The sequence below is a fragment of the Gopherus flavomarginatus genome, chromosome 3 (genome assembly GCF_025201925.1).
Source record: "Gopherus flavomarginatus isolate rGopFla2 chromosome 3, rGopFla2.mat.asm, whole genome shotgun sequence".
Taxonomy (NCBI): domain Eukaryota; kingdom Metazoa; phylum Chordata; order Testudines; family Testudinidae; genus Gopherus; species Gopherus flavomarginatus.
This window is the reverse complement of record NC_066619.1, coordinates 28,005,593-28,022,666: the sequence shown is the minus strand read 5'-3', so window position 1 is coordinate 28,022,666 and position 17,074 is coordinate 28,005,593. Positions and strand designations below refer to the sequence as shown.

Sequence of the window (17,074 nt, the reverse complement as noted above, 5' to 3'; positions counted from 1 at the left end):
TTCTGTTGACTTTGGTATGAGTATAACAGAAAGCATTTCAGCAAGAATGTCCAAGCTCAGTAACATTTCCTGGGGATTAATGACCAGCTGGGAGCCGATGAATCCCAGCAAGTCATTAATTCTCTAAGAAATGGCCCAACTGAAGTCATTATTGTTATCAGATGTACAGATGGATCAATCCTGGAACCTCAATCTGAAACCCCTTCAAAATCTTCCACTTCAAACCCAATCCTACAGTTTTGTTATCGAATCAGATCCAAAACTAGGAGCTCATTTTCCCTTTTCTGGTTTAGATGCATCCTAAAAGTCTCCCAACCACAGTGATTCTCCCAAGATCTAGCAAAATTTCCATTAATACAGATAGTTGAAATCTCGTGAAATCTACTGATCTCACATGATTTCCACCATTTCTGGCCAAAACCTCACATAAACAGCTTGCAAGAATCTGTCAATGTTGACTCCAAGCTTATACCCTGGTCTTGATTTAGTCTCAAACCAAAAGCCTTCCATACATGAACACCTCCTTTTTAGCCCATCTCTAAAACTAAACCCTTTAGGGTTATTGTTTATGGAAGCAGAATGGTCCATTGGACTGAATACAAGACTGGAAATAATTCACCAGCAGCAAAAGTCATAAAGGAGGGTTATTTTCTATACAACATTGTCTTTAATCTCCCAATCCTGCCTCCTTTTTGTGTGCTCTCTCTGCCGCCCTATTCCTGTATCCTACCCTCTTTTTAGCTCAGCTCAGACCTACTCTTCCCATCTCTTTTCACACTTCCTTACTGCTCTGTTCTTCCCTCCTACCCACAGGGTACATCCCCTTTCCATCCTCTCCCTTTTGTCTCACTGCTTGGCCCTCCATCTCTGGCTGACTGCTCAGCTCTCCTGTGGTCTTCACTGCCTGGGTCTCATTCTTTTACAATCGATCTCCTCTAACCTCAGCAAGGCACCCTTAAGTGTTTTTGATGATTAGTGTGGAAAATTATCCATCTCTAAAACGGAGATGATAATAATGCTTTCTTACTTACCTGCTCTGAGCTTTAGTTAATGTTTGTGACACTTTGACTATGAAAAGCCCCATTTAAGTGCTAAGTAGTATTATTTTAGTAGATTATGGAGCATTTTAGTGAACTGCATATGAATCAGTGGAAAGGGAGGCTCTGAATGTTCAGTCTTATTTTGGATCACAACTGTGACAGTTTCAGGAAGTGCAGTACTTACAAAAATCGCTTGTCCATCAAGTTGACTCTGGGGGGGAAAAAGCAGAATGAGACTTGTTAACAAACGACACACTTAAAAGTTGATGGCAAATCATAAGTGATGGGTCAGCAAAGCAAGATATTACCAATATACTCAGCAGATGGGACACATAATTCCCAGCTCAAGTAGATATACACGTGTTAGGTCAGCTTGAGCTAGTGCCTAAAAATAGCAGTGTAACCATAACTACATGAGTAACAGCTTGGGCTAGCTGCCCACATGCAATCCCATCTGACCCCTTGGGTAGGTACTTACATGGTGAGCCTGAGCCTTGCAAGCACTAGCTCATGTATAGGTTCCTGAGCTGGGAATTAAACCTCCCAGCTGCTGTGTAGATATACCCTATGATGTCATATCCTATGGTGGCAACTGAAGTACTTTTAGGAAAAAGAAGTGAGGAACAAAGAAGGGACAAAAAATAGTGTATAACAAAGTAATAATTAATCATGACAGTGAGACTCTTTCCTTTACCATGATCCTATATAGCTGTGAAAAAGCCATGAGAATTAGGAGTAGCCCAAGAAAGAGTTTAAGGCAATAGGAATCTGAGAAGCTACTCTTCCCTCTTCTTCACTTCATCCCTTCCTTTTGAAGAGGTTTGCTAATGTTCATCAACTTCACCACAATGCACTTCAAAAAGAGAAAGAAATCCCCCCTCTGCCCACAAATATTTGAATTTATCTCAGTGCCACTTTCTAGCTGGTGCAGTCCTAGGGAACATTCCTAATTCAGCCACGTGAAAGGAAGGGTAAAGAGGTCATGGTCTGAAAGAAGGAAGGATACTGATTAGAAGGAGAGGGGGAAATGGGGAGAAGGAGAATGAAGCATATAAAGGTGAAAAGAAAAGGGATGAAGAGCGTAAGGAAAAGAAGAGAATAGGGGAAAATGGAAAGAAAATGGGAGGTGATGAGGAAAAGATGAGATTTTTTGGAAAGAATAAAAAACTTCCAATCCCAGAAAATCCCCTGGGAGGCAAGAACTTGCAAATTTGCCATTTTTTAATAGGAGTTATTAAAGCTCGCAATTAAACTTTTAATCTCAATTTTTCAGTGGGCAGAGTCTCACTTGTACACACAGGAATTTGCCAAAAATTCAACAACTCTCTTTGCTCAGACATTTACCATGATGGCACAGCTTTGCCCAGATGGGCGTTTAGACACCTAAATACATGGAACAGCAAATTGAGGCATGTGATTGCTCTTCCATTTTTGCATGCACAAATGAACTTTTCCCAAGTGAAAAAGTGAACTTGATATCAAAAGTAATATTTAAAGAGATGCCATAGGTAATTGCTATTAAAACCCACAGCAAGTCCCAACAGTTGTGAATTCAAAACTAGCAGGAGAATGAGGTACAAAAGTCATATCCCAGACTTCTGATTAGATTACAACAGTGTGTTATGATTTCCTGTTTACCCAATAGTCCCTGTGAGTTTGGAATTGAAGCCGGTATGTCATTCACACAGCCAAAGAAGTCAGAATTCCTTGGTCCTACTACAGAAGTCCCACCAATTATTAGAAAATGCCAAACTTAAGTCTCTCAAAATTCCAGAGGCTCTGATCATTCTGACAATGTATAAAACCAGATACTCACCATGCTGAGCATATCCAAGCTAAGGGGGACATCATGCGAAAGCTGTTTTACTGGTTTATCAGCTTCAACCTCTGAGTAAAATACCTTGAAGAGATATAGTTAAGGCAGTGATACACATACTTTAGAAATAATAAGTAAATTACTATCACATCATTGACAGTGGCTGCTTATATATCCCTTGCCCCTCCACAAACACACGAAGAGTTAGCATACATTGACATATTCTTCAGACTCACCAGGGCTTGTCTACACATTGAAATGATATAATTTATAACGTGTTAGCTGATACAATGTTAAACACAACTTAGCACATAGTTCTAGAAATAAACTGTCATATTTAGCACTGTATCAGAGTGGACTCTAGGCTTAGCCATACTCAGCTGACTCAACAATCCTTGTTTAAACTGATTGTTTAACCTTGTTTTTAATATGTGTGTTTTAACATATGTCATATCCCAGTACAGACAAACCCTCAGTGTACATGTATTAGTTGGAATTCAGTGACCTTCCTGGTACAGTAAAATGCAGCCTGAAACAAGTACAGTAGTTTGAATTCCCATGGAAGTCTCTGGGCTTCATTCAGCAATGACAAAAAATTGCGCTGTGAGTTATACATCATGGGCAAGATTCTCAACTGGCGTAAACCCACTAAAGTCAATTGACGATCTGGCTACTGTGTAAATTGGTGATAAAACTGGTAGAAGTTGCAAAGAAGTGTAACTTTTACCCACTGGATATCCACTTAATCTCTCTGTGCCTGTATTGCCCATCTATAAAATGAGGATGACCCCTTTCTTCCACTGTTTGTCTGGCCTGTTTATTTAGCTTACAAGCTCTTTAGAGCTTGTACCATCTCTGACTTATGCCTGTTCATACATTCTTGGATTTTAAGGCCTGAAGAGATCATTAGATCATCCAAGTCTGACCTCCTATATAACACAGGCTAGAGAATTTCACTCTGTATTGAGCCCAATAACGTGTATTTACTTTGATTAAAGCACAGAAAGGCATCCAATCTCAGTTTGGAGACATCGAGAGATGGAAAACACAGCTCTTCTTTTAGTAGTTTGTTCCAGTGTTTAATTACCTTCACTGTTAACAATTTGTGCCTTATTTCTAATTGGAATTTGCCTGGCTTCAATGTCAAGTAATTATGTTATGCCTTTCTCTGCTAGACTAAAGAACTTTTTAGTACAAGGTATTTTCCCTTCACATGGCCCTTTTCTGCACCCTCTCCAAGTTTTCAACATCCTTTGTATAATGTGGACACAAGAACTGGATGCTGGTATTATAGTATCAGCCTTGCAATGCTGTATGTAGAGGTAAAACTACCTCCCTACTTCTATTCACTTCTCCTCTGTTTATACATCCAAGGATGTACCAAACTAAGTACAGTGCCTAGCTCAATTACTGTTATTATTACTTATGATTTGTATTATTATGAACCTTTAGGAGCTACTATAATATAAATAATTCAATAATAATGCAAATAATTCAGCAGATGTGCAAGACAAGTGTAACTTACACAACAAAGGGAAGAAAAGATAGGGCACAGCAGGAAAAACAAGTAGCATGGAGGTATAAGATGAAACAGCCCCTCACCATCATAACTTATATCAGAACTAGAGAATGTCAAACATTTTCTGTTATAACTTTTTTCCCAACGGAAAACTGAGTTTGTCATTAAATGGACATCTTTCTTGAAATTGTCCATGTCCCTTGAAAACTGTTTTTTTCTATGAAAATTTGCATTTAGATTTGAGGAGGGGGTTACCATCAATATTTTCCATAGGGAAAAACAAAACATTTTTGACCAGCTCTTGTCTACTATCCCTGACATTCTCAGGGCCAAGTTCACCCCTGGCAAAAACAGCTCCCATTGACTTCAGTTTAAGGGTTAAATTTGGTTTCTACAGAATACAAAAGCAGTGTAAGTTTCATTTATTTTGCATACAACTAATACCAAATGCCAGACTGGCGCAAAGTTACACTGCTTTGCTTCTGAGACCTACTGATACCTCTTTTATCAACAACTTACAGCAGCAAAGAATCCTAGAATAGAAGTTCTCAAACAGTGGTCCATGGACCACCAGTGGTCCATGAGCTCCATTCAGGTGGTCCATAGACAGTTCCCTCTAAGGTGCATGCTTGGGTGGCCTCACATGAGAGAATGAAGGGCCACCCAGCTAATTAGTGGAGCCGCACAGGCGTGGCTCCACTAACTAGGTGCCTGGACCCTGGAGAAGATGCACGTGTAAGTTGAGGTGGTGGCCTTGGTGGGAATAGGGGGTAGGTGGGAAGGGGCAGTGTAGTGAGGAGAGGGACTGGAGGAATTTAGGACATGCAGGGCTACAGTGGCCAGAGAAAGAGGTGACTTTCCCCTGTTCTAGGGCTGCAGCTGCCAGAGGAAATAGGCCTCCTTTCTAGCCTCAGCTCTGTGGCTCCTGCGGTGGGGGAGAGACCTCTTTCCTTCCCAGCCCCAGCTAAGGGGCTGCCACAGCGGGGACAGAGGGCACATCCATCGCATTAGAAAGTAAAGGCTACTAATATTAAAATATGAGTTGTGTGCTTTTATTTGTAGAACAAAAAAAAGTTAATTATTAAGGGTTTTCTTTATATAGTGCTTTTATCCAAAGAGCTTTACTATAGTTAGCTAACAGTAAAAACAACATTTGGAAAGATCATTAAGTGGTCCACTGAGACCCTCAGGAATTTTTAAGTGGTCTGTGAAAAAAAAAAAGTTTGAGAACTGCTGTTAGAACAATAGGGCTGGAAGGGACCTTGAGAAGTCATCTAGTCCAACCCTCTCTGCTGAGCACTTAGAGGAGAGGAAAGGGATCAGGAACAGTCAGCATGGATTCACCAAGGGCAAGTCATGCCTGACTAACCTAATTGCCTTCTATGATGAGATAACTGGCTCTGTGGATGAGGGGAAAGCAGCGGACGTGTTATTCCTTGACTTTAGAAAAACTTTTGATATGGTGTCCCACAGTATTCTTGCCAGCAAGTTAAAGAAGTATGGATTGGATGAATGGACTTTGAAGTGGACAGAGAGCTGGCTAGATCACTGGGCTCAACGAGTAGTAATCAATGGCTCCATGTCTAGTTGGCAGCTGGTATCAAGTGGAGTGCCCCAAGAGTCAGTCCTGGGGCCAGTTTTGTTCAATATCTTCATTAATAATCTGGAAGATGGAGTGGATTGCACCTCAGCAAGTTTGAAGATGACACTACACTGGGAGGAGTGGTAAATATGATGGAGGGTAGGGATAGGATACAGAGGGACCTAGACAAATTAGAGAATTGGGCCAAAAGAAATCTGATAAGGTTCAACAAGGACAAGTGCAGAGGCCTGGACTTAGGATGGAAGAATCCCATGCACTGCTACAGACTAGGGACCGAGTGGCTAGGCAGCAGTTCTGCAGAAAAGGACCTAGGGACAAGAAGCTGGATATGAGTCAACAGTATGCCCTTGTTGCCAGGACTCTAACGGCATTTTGGGCTGTATAGGTAGGAGCATTGCCAGTAGATCGAGGGACTTGATCATTTCCCTCTATTCAGCATTGGTGAGGCCCCATCTGGAGTATTGTGCCCAATTTTGGGCCCCACACTACAAGAAGGATGTGGAAAAATTGGAAAGAGTCCAGCGGAGGGCAACAAAAATGATTAGGGGGCTGGAGCACATGACTTACGAGGAGAGGCTGAAGGAACTGGGATTATTTAGTCTGCAGAAGAGAAGAATGAGGGGGAATTTGATAGCTGCTTTCAATTACCTGAAAGGAGGTTCCAAAGAGGATGGATCTAAACTGTTCTCAGTGGTACCAGATGACCAAACAAGGAGTAAAGGTCTCAAATTCCAGTGAAGGAGGTTTAGGTTGGATATTAGGAAAAACTTTTTCACTAGGAGGGTGGTGAAGCACTGGAATGGGTTATCTAGGGAAGTGGTGGAATCTACTTCCTTAGAGGTTTTTAAGGTCAAGATTGACAAAGCCCTAGCTGGGATGATTTAGTTGGGAACTGGTCCTGCTTTGAGCAGGGGGTTGGACTAGATGACCTCCTGAGGTCCCTTCCAACTCTGATATTGTATGATTCTATGAGTCAGGACCAAGTATACCTAGACCTCCCTAAAAGGTGTTTGTCCAACCTGTTCTTAACCACCTCCAATGGGGATTCCCCACCCTCCCTTGTTAACCTATACCATTACTTAACTATCCTTATTGTAAGAAAGTTTTTCCTAATATCAAACCTCAATCTCTCTTGCTGTAGATTAAGCCCACTATTTTTTGATCTACCTTCAGTGGCTATAGAGGACAATTGATCATTATCCTCTTTATGACAGCCCTTAACATATTGTTATTGTTACACTGTTATCAGGTTCCCTCTCAGTCTTCTTTTCTCAAGACTGAGCATGCCCATTTTTTCACCTTTTCTTATTTTTATACATCTCTACTGAATTTTACTCAGAGTGTCTATTGTTCGAGCAGTGGACTGGGAGTCAGGATAGCTGGGATCTAGTCCCTTCTTTGGCACAGAATCACTTCATGAACTTGTGAAGCCATTTAAATTCTCTAGAGCAAATTCACCATTTCAGTGGAGGTTTTACACAAAGTCCTTCATGGTATTTAAGGCTCACACTGGGGCTGCATGGGAGACTGACCAACTGTGTCTCTGTGTAGTGAGTGCCCGTGGAACCCCATATGCACCATAGAACTGGTCTCCGCGCTAGTCCATGCAGGACTAGTGAAGAAGGTTAGTCTGGAGATAGCCAGAGGGCAAACATCAGATCCACATTTATGCAAACCTAGTGGCCCCACAGTCCAGCACAATCAGCATGGAAGGATTGTGGATGCTATTCTAGTTCACAGGCTAGAGTAAAATCCATGGGAGTGGAGTGCTGAGTGACACTGTGGGCCAAATACTCAGGCTTGAGGAAGTTAGAATAAATTTCATTTTCTGTGCCTCTGCTTACCAATCTGTAAAAAAAAAAAAAAAAGCATAATATTTATCTGCCCTACTCTACCTTACTGGAATGTTCTCCTACCTAATTAATTGTAAAGTGCTTTGAGATCCTTGGATAAAAGTCACAAGAGAAATGTAAACTATTGTGAATACGTGCTTCTTGCAGCCACACAAAATTCCCTTCTAAAACATAGCTGCTTGTTAATTAAAGACTCCATATTATCAGTTCCAACTCAGCTTTTTCACAGAGCTCTTTCTAGATAACTCTAATGTATGGTACTGAGTCTGGGATCCAAAGTACTCTCCTTGCTTTCTTTTACTGTTTTCACTTTCCTTGGGAGCAATGCATGGGACTATATGGTCCATTTGGATTCTATGCTAACAAAAATGAAGGTTTACTTACAGTGTATCCTGTGATGGTACTTGCATGCTGCCTTGGCATTCTCCATTGTATGCTGAAAGCTGTACAGTTCAGTGAATCCATCAGTATATCTAGAGGAGGCCCCAGCCTATCTGCCTCAAAGCAAAATGATATTGTGTAAGAAGTTTCAGGAAACAAAATTCCCTTGTTTATAATCAGCTGAGGGGCACATCTTTGAAGAAGAATACACTATGCTGCCCTATTCTTTAAAAACCTTCAGAAATCAGACAGACCCAATCATTAAAGGGCAAGATTCTACCACTCTCACTGATGTCAAGTAGCTCCTTACTCCACATGCTGTCCATGTGGTGTTACTCAGCGTGACAAGTGGAGCAGAATCTGACCCAGGATTAATTTGGGTCTATCTATCAATCCATCAGAGTACATTTGCTTTTCTTTTCAATGTATTTGCAACTACTGCAGCACACCTATTAATTTACTTAGCATTAGTGGTGTAAACAGAGATGTGAGGAAAATTCCCTGGGGCCCATGCCCCTAGGTACATGCATGCAACCCTTGCAGACCATGTGAAGAAAGGGGCATGTGTGAGAATTTACCTTCTCTGTAACCAGAGTAAATCTATGGAAATACTTAATTACTCTTCACCAGTTGGGTTAAAGGATTCTTTAATGTGTTTCATAATTTTTGTACACAACATTTCTTTGATGGTCTTGCCAAAAAAAAGCTTGCAATTAACTGAGGAAGGTTATTAGCTTTAACAACAAAGGCACTTTATCTGGTAAAATTATAAGGATCACAAGTCAACCCCTACAGTAAATTGAATAAGCACTGAAAAGAAACTCTGTCATCCTGAGTCAAACTGCAAGGACCATGAAGCATTGGGTGAGCCCCTCTTGTAACTGTAATCAAAGTACAGGTCTGATGTCTAAGCTCTGGAAGCAAAATGAAAGATGTGGGTGTTTGTATGTGTGTGTGCATGTGCACAGGCATGTGCAATGAGCTCCACTTACCTGGAGAAAAGATAGTGAGAGCAAATGTTACTACCCAAAGTGAAGGAATTTTAGCCACTGTCTATGAAGCCTTAACGTAGAACACTACAACTCAGGGCCCCAAACCCACAGCCTTACCGACAACCTTTCCCTTGAAATCATTAGGAAGTTTGACTGTGGAGTGTGGAATCTGGCCCAAGATTTTTAACAAAAGTTCCGTAAGTAGCCAGACAACTATCAATGCTCTTGAAACCAAAAACACATAGTAAAGACTCTTCATAAACAAGCATAACAAAAAAGTGATGAAAATTTGGTGGTGAGAAGAATTTTCTATGGTAACTTTTATTTCCTTCATGGAAGCAGTTTTATTATATGTAATGTTTTTGTGACCTTATCTACCATAAATGACAGGGAAGGCTGAGAAAACCTGATTTTTCAACTAGTTCTAACAAAATACTATGTGAAATCAAGTTATTTTAAAGGTCATTTTTAGATGTGAGACAAGCCTAAATCAGATTTACACTTGTCATTTCCACCAACTTATATGATTTGAAGCAAAATATAAAACTTAAAACCTTAGAAATACTCACCAGGATTAATCAGCAACAATACTTTAGAAGAGAAGCTAAAACAAGAGTACTGCTGACATTTAGCTATTTTAAGAATTTACTCCGCATTATTCCACTATTAGGATGCTTTTGGTTTTATACATTTTTCTTTTATTGAACAGGTAGTTGGGGTGCCAAGACTGCTACTTATGATAATCAAGTAAGTTTCACTATTTACCTTGTGGTCTTGTCCATTTCTTTTTTTATTTGCTACCAGCTATGGTGGATAAAAGCTAGATACAGCCATAATAATACAAATAGACAAGGTTTAAGAAAGCACCTGGTGAATTTGTTTTTTTGTCTCATTGTAAGAATTGTACTTCTGAACCTTTTGAGACTAAATTTTGAAATCCAGGGCAGCACTAAAATCCCTCTGTGAAGCTCTCGTGGATACAGTAAGAGAGTACTGCACTGAAAAAGTAAAACTAGAGTGAAAAACTTGGGGTCCAATCTTGCAAAACTTTCCTTACATGAGTAGTCCTTACTCACAAAAACAACTGCATTGAAGTGCATAGAAACAATGGAAGGAATAAAGGTTTACCCAATAAGGCCTTTATTTAGAAAATGGAAACCTTGAGCCAGATTCTCAGCCCCATTCCACTACCTGTGTGCTCCCTGCTTTTGACCCTGTGACCCTCACTCCCATGCCCATTTTATCATCTGTTGTTCTCTGACTTTACTGGAGCCCTGGGTTCAATGGCTCCTCCCCTGAGGCTGGGGGAGGTGCCTTTACATGCAGGTGGGCTTGTGCGCGCCCATTCCTGGGAACTCAATATGTGCCCAAGCAGCACACAGGGAGTGGAAACCTCCTGCAATTCCCTCACTGGGTACACCCTTAGCATGATATACAGCTGCTGGAGCCATCTTCTAAGCCTCTCTCCCTCCAGTCCCCAAAAAGGATGAGTGGAAGCTCTAGCTACCCCAGCTGGCATATGGTTTCTAGGAGAATGTAGCCAGCTGGTGCAGTTTAGAGCAGCCCATGGTTCTGGGGCCAAACGGAGAATCAGGAAGCTGCTAGGTTCAGCCCCCCTTTTTGCTGAACATAGCAGTAGCTGAGTGCAGCAGAAAATTTGACCCTTCTAGTCCATTTTACCAGCTCCCTCTTCTGTCCTGCACTCAGGATCATCAGCTTGACACATATTAAAGTATTGATATACGAGAACAAGAAGACCTTACAACCCCCCTTGGAAACAAAACAGCAAGAATCTCAGAAAAACTAAACCTACTGGAAATACTACTACTACTTTGGTAGCCCTTTACATTTAGAAAGGGCTTCTCGAACTTTAACTAAACATCACAATAGCCCAGTGAGGTACGTAAGTATCAAAGCTATGTAAATAATGAGGGGAAAATATGCCATTAATATTTCTTAGAATTTATAAACCAATTCACTTAATATTTTTGCCCCTCCTGTGCTTATTTGTTATGGATGCTCTTGCTGGGAAGAATTGAAGCAACTCAGAAGAATATCCCTGGAAAGATGATTTTAAATTCTTAATTAGTGATGTGCTGCAGATCAATAACATTGATTGCAGAAATTATTTGGTGAATAATTTGGAATTCATTTGAAAAAAGTCACGATCCATTGCAGACACAATGAAAACATAAAGAGGCAAAACTGTTTAATAAAAGACCCACTCCAAATTATTCATCCAGATCCCCTATACTTTAGTAACTTCAATTTGCAGATGATGAAAAAGACAGAGAGAGCCAAATAACACTCTCAGAATTGGTCTACATTTAAAACTTAAGTTGACATAGCTAATGCACTCAGGGATGTGAAAAATCCACACTCCTGAGTACTGCAACTATGCTGACCTATACCCCAGATGTAGATGTGGCTACATTGACAGAAGCATTCTTCTCCCCTCCCCCAAACAAAACTGCAGAACAAATGGACAAATTACTGTTGACTGAGGCCAGGTCTACACTATAAATATATATCATTATAACTACGTCTCACAGGGGTGTGAAAAACCCACACCCCCTGACCAATGCAGTTATACTGACCTAACCCCCATTGTAGTCAGAACTATGTCAACAGGAGGGCTTCTCCTGTCACCATAGTTACTGCCTCTTGCGGAGTGGGTTAACTACCAGGATGGGAGAAGCTCTCCCATTAGCATAGTAGTGTCTTCACTGAAGCGCTACAGTGGCACAGCTGCAGCGTTTTCAGTGTAGACCTGCCCTTAGTCAGTGTTAATTAGTACAGGTTCCCCATCATTCTGCCCTGCACACCTTGACTGCTGATTCTGCCCTTATGTGGGTGTCAAGCTGGGCAGCACCGAAGGAAAACTTGAACAAATTAATGGTGACTCATTCAAAATTAACTTGTGTTGCTCTGTCTCCCACAGAAGCAGGTTTTGCAGGGAGGGAGTAGGAATACCTGGTAGTGTGTAGACTGTTACCCACTCCCCCAGGTCTCCCTGCTGTCCCAGCCACAAAGCCTGCATCTTAGAGATGGCTTCCACAGTTTCAGAGAAACGTGTAAGAATGCAACTGGTCCCGTACTTCCTCTTTCCATATTCCCTGGGCTTGGATCTGCATGTGCAGAAGACTACTGATCACATAAACTGAGGGGCGCTTCTGAACCCAAGTAGCCTAAGTGCATTTGTTCACTACTCTGCAAAGTAGTAAAAGAGATGTGAATAGACCCACATGCACCTAACCTCTAAGTTCAGTTCATGAGAAGAAATTTTTTCCAAAGAGGACTGGACTCCTCCATACAGAGGTGGATTAGGGGGTTGTAAGGCCTTGGATCAGAGTACGTGGGGGCTCCCACCCCCCTGCCTGCAGCAGGGTCGGAACACGAGGGATTCCCCCACTTCCTGGCAGAAGCACCAGGCAGGTGAGTGGAGCAGGTTGGTCCATGGGACTGCTCATTTTGGGAGGGGCTCCCCAATTGGCTGGGGCCCCTGGGCAGGGGCCCCATTGGCTCTGTGGCTAATCTGCCACTGCTTCCATATGAAAAATACTGTAAAGGAACTAGCTATGGCTCTGGGATAAACAGGTCATAAAGTAAGGTGTTTTATCTAAAATCTATGTTAAACAATCTTCAAAATGATAGATGACTCAAGATGCTTGAAAATTAGATCAGATGATAGAGTGTCAGCCAGGGAACAAGAAACAGATCCCATATCCCCATGTGTTCTATAGATCGGTCAGATTAATGATTCATCTATTCACCTCAAAATAGCCTATGAAGCAAGATTTGAATAAAACCACAGGACACACAGAGCCCAGCAGATAGCAGTATTATAAGTAAGACATGAGTGACTAAGACTATATTTTACATGCTACAAAAAAAAATAAAAATTGTTCTGAAAAAATATAGCAGAACTCTTATTATTTTTTCTCCTGGAACTGGGTTCTGCAACCCACGACAGGCACAGAAAGTTTGGTGCACTTCAAAATGCTTTTCTGAAACACAAAGCAGAGGCATTAATCTTGGTCCCAAGAAAAAGTTTGTTTATGAGGAGCACAGTTACACTTGTTCTTAATGTTTTCTCTGAACACTGTGTGTGTGCCTCAGTTTCCCCTATGCATTTCTTAAGTCTTCAGTGTGCATAAATGGCCGACACTCTGTCTCCTGGCAACAAATGACTGGGGCCCTTCCCCCCTGCAAAGGGATGGCTAAAGGTGAACAAAGAGATCAGGTGACCTCCTGGCCCAGAAAAGAGACAAAGGTCAAAAAGGAGGGGCTGGAAGGGGTTTCAGTTTGGAGCTGGCTGGGGATGAGGAGTGAGTGCAGACGTGGGCATGGCTTGCATCTGGCCCGCGCTCTCCCCCCGCCCAGGATGGAACCATCTGAGGGGTCCTGTTCTCTGTATCTACAAGCTCTGTTTTAGACCATGTTCCTGTCATCTAATAAACCTCTGTTTTACTGGCTGGCTAAGAGTCACATCTGATTGTGAAGTGGGAGTGCAGGACCCTCTGCCTTCCCCAGGACCTCACCAGTGCGGACTCACTGTGGGAAGCACATGGAGGGGCAGAGGATGCTGAATGCTCCACGGTCAGACCAGGAAGGTGGAAGCCGTGTGAGCTTCTTGCCCTAGAGACAGCCTGCTCACAGAGAGGAAACTTCGCCAGAGTCCTGACGGGCTTTGTAGGGAGCAGTTCCAGAGCATCACCTGGGAACTCCGTGACACAAAGTAACTACAACACTGGGAAAAATTACCGAAAACCATTCCCACCATGACCAGTGGGAGCTGCAGCACAGACATGGCTCCCTCAGCCAGAGATAATTTTACTACCATTTGCTTTGCAGAAAGCATGTTTAAAGTCACATTAAAATGGTGATACAAAACAATTCCAACCACAGAAGCCTTTTTTACCTTTTGAGTCCCACCAGCTTTAACACTAGTTAGAGACAGCGGAAGCGTTTTTGTAAACTTGCACCTGTGTTCTTGTCCGCCATATGTTTCTGATGTACTAAGTAACCTGGGGAACAAAATGGAACAACTCCAGGCTTCCTCTCCTTCAGGAAGTCCCTTGTGATAATGTGAATTCACCCCTTTGCATTTCCAGTGTGTGGGTACTACAGCTACTTCTACCCTCTGACTGCAGCTTGAGTAGATGTACTGGAGATTAAAGTTCTCTCATTAACTTCGGTCCAAGACCAGTGAAGCCACTGCTATACATAGAACCATAGAATCACAGACTTTAAGGTCAGAAGGGACCATTACGATAATCTAGTCTGACCTCCTGCACAATGCAGGCCACAAAATCTCATCCACCCACTCCTGTATCAAACCCTAACCTGTCTGGAGCTATTGAAGTCCTCAAATTGTGGTTTAAAGACTTCAAGGTGCAGAGAACCCGCAGAGGCGTAGCGAGCGCCCTCCGTACCCTCTGACCAGAGGGGGCCCCGCAAGGAAGGGGGCCCCTAAAAGTGGCAAAAAAAAATGTAAGGTATAACTAGGTAAGTGACATTTATTGACGATATTGCACAATACATGTCGGTTTTACTGACAAAACCGTGAAGTCATTATGATACATCATAATGCTATTGGCTACATCAGTTGTCTGTCGGTCAGTTTCGAATTTTAGTTGGACCCATTCAAAGAATGTGTATTTGTGTTCATAATGGCGGTCGGCAGATAAATGTTATTAATTTAGTTGTTTAGTTTTTTTATCGTTTCCAACGCAGAAGTGTGCTTTGTGATGTCTAAGAGAATGTATAAGAGCGGAACTAGTAAATGAAAGGCAGCAAAAGATGCCGAGAAGGAACTTGAAAAAATTCCAAAGTTGTCAACGTATTTTGCGCTGCAATCCAACGTACAGGTACAGGCACATGAAACGGACAGCACTAGCAGCGACGAATCGTATCCAGAAGTATCCAGAAGTGCTTCAAGTGAGGTCGAAGGTGAAGCAAGTTGTTCTACCAAACAAACTGTGACAGATATTCCAGCTGCTGCCGAGAAAGAAGTATCTGAATCTGAACCACTGACTGATGATCCAGGAGATTGGCCGTCTATAATATCGGACAGGCAAGTGTGTGACATTGTTGCACGTGGCCCACCGCAGCAGAATGAAAGTTACGAATTTCCATTTAACGAGGAAAGACGGAGGTTCACAAGTACTCATTTCTATCGAACTATGGCAAATGGCGGGAAAATAAGACGTTCATGGTTAATGTACTCAGTTCAGAAAGATGCCATTTTTTGTTTTTGTTGTAAATTATTTGGCACTGGCGACATACCGCTATGTCGTGGAACATCTGCTTGGAAAGCACTGTCAAAAAGACTTCAGCAGCATGAAAAAGGCAAAGGTCATCAAGACTGTATGGTGAAATGGTTTGACCTTCGGACAGGCATAGTAAACCGTACATCTATTGACCAATTCGAATTGCAGGCTTTTCAGAAAGAAAGAGATTTCTGGAGAAATGTTGTCAAACGCATGGTTGATGTCATTATTTTCTTGTCTGAAAGAAACTTGGCATTTTGAGGAAGTAATGAAAAGCTCAGCGATCCTTCGAATGGCAACTTTTTGGGACTGTTTGAATTGCTTGCAAAGTATGATACTGTCCTCAGCGAACTTTTACAGAGGATTAAGAAGGCAGAGACACATGTTCAGTACCTCAGTCCACAGATCCAAAACGAGCTGATTCAACTTGTTGCCAGTAACATTCAAGAGGCCAACATAGCACAGCTTAAAAAAGCAAAATATTATTCAGTTATTTTGGACTGTACTCCCGACGTGTCACATGAAGAACAGATGTCTGTGGTGTTACGCTTTGTTGAATGCAATGGTGAAGATGGTGTCAATATTTGTGAGGCGTTTGTTGGTTTTCTTAATGTTCATGATACAACTGGCGAGGGCTTATTGGAAGCGTTTCTTGAAAAGGCAAACAACTTAGGAATAGACATTGCTGACATGAGAGGCCAAGCTTATGATAACGGCGCAAATATGAGAGGAAAGAATAAAGAAGTTCAAGACCGCATGCTAGAAATAAATGACCATGCCTTGTATGTACCATGTGGAGCTCACACTTGGAATCTTGTGATCTCAGACACGGCAAAGTCATCGAAATATGCCATTGATTTTTTTGGTCTAACAGAATATACGTTATCTTTTCTTCTTCACCTTCATGTTGGGATATACTTCAAGAACATATGCCAATATCTGTTAAAGGGTTATCGGACACTCGTGGGAGTCAAGAATTGATGCTGTGAAGCCATTGCATTATCACCTTGAAGAATTGTGCAATGCTTTGTCATCTTTGTGAGAATATGCGCTCGAAAAGAAAGAGGGCAATACAGCAACAGAAGCCAGTGAGCTTTTAGACTATGTTACTACGTGGCCTTTTGTTCTGACTGTGTACATGTGGTACGATATACTATTTCACGTCAACAAAACCAGCAAGTTAATTCAGTCACCAGATGTGTCAATTGACGTACTGCAGGCAGAAGTCGGTGCTACAATGAAGTTTTTGGAAGACTATCGAAATACAGGATATAACTCTGTGGTCACAAATGCACGTGAAATATCAGAGCATATGGGTATCGAGCAGTTGTTTCCAGAAACCAGGGTGCGACATAAGAAGAGAATGTTTGATTACGAATGTGCTGATGATTCGAGTCGTCTTTCTGCCGAAGAAAAATTCAAATAGCAGTTCTTTCTTGTTCTCACTGATCAGGTCATATCTTCTGTTTCATCGAGATTTGACCAACTCGTGGAGTGGTATAAGTTGTTTGGATTTCTGTACAACGCTAACAGCCTGAAGCAGTGTCACAAAGAAAATGAACTGGAGAATCACAGCAAAAATTTTGAAAGAAAAATGG

General features: G+C 41.8%; 1 protein-coding gene across 1 annotated transcript in view; it reads right to left on the bottom strand.

Annotated features, from left to right (window-relative positions):
* Positions 1-17,074, bottom strand: part of EGFLAM (EGF like, fibronectin type III and laminin G domains) — a 139,499-nt gene that overhangs the window by 102,585 nt on the left and 19,840 nt on the right. Inside the window, exons 2-4 of the mRNA XM_050943772.1 lie at positions 8,216-8,325; positions 2,857-2,940; positions 1,225-1,251 (exon numbers count right to left, since the gene is read on the bottom strand). Of these exons, the coding sequence (XP_050799729.1) occupies positions 1,225-1,251; positions 2,857-2,940; positions 8,216-8,325 (221 nt within the window). The remainder of the gene's footprint in view (positions 1-1,224; positions 1,252-2,856; positions 2,941-8,215; positions 8,326-17,074) is intronic.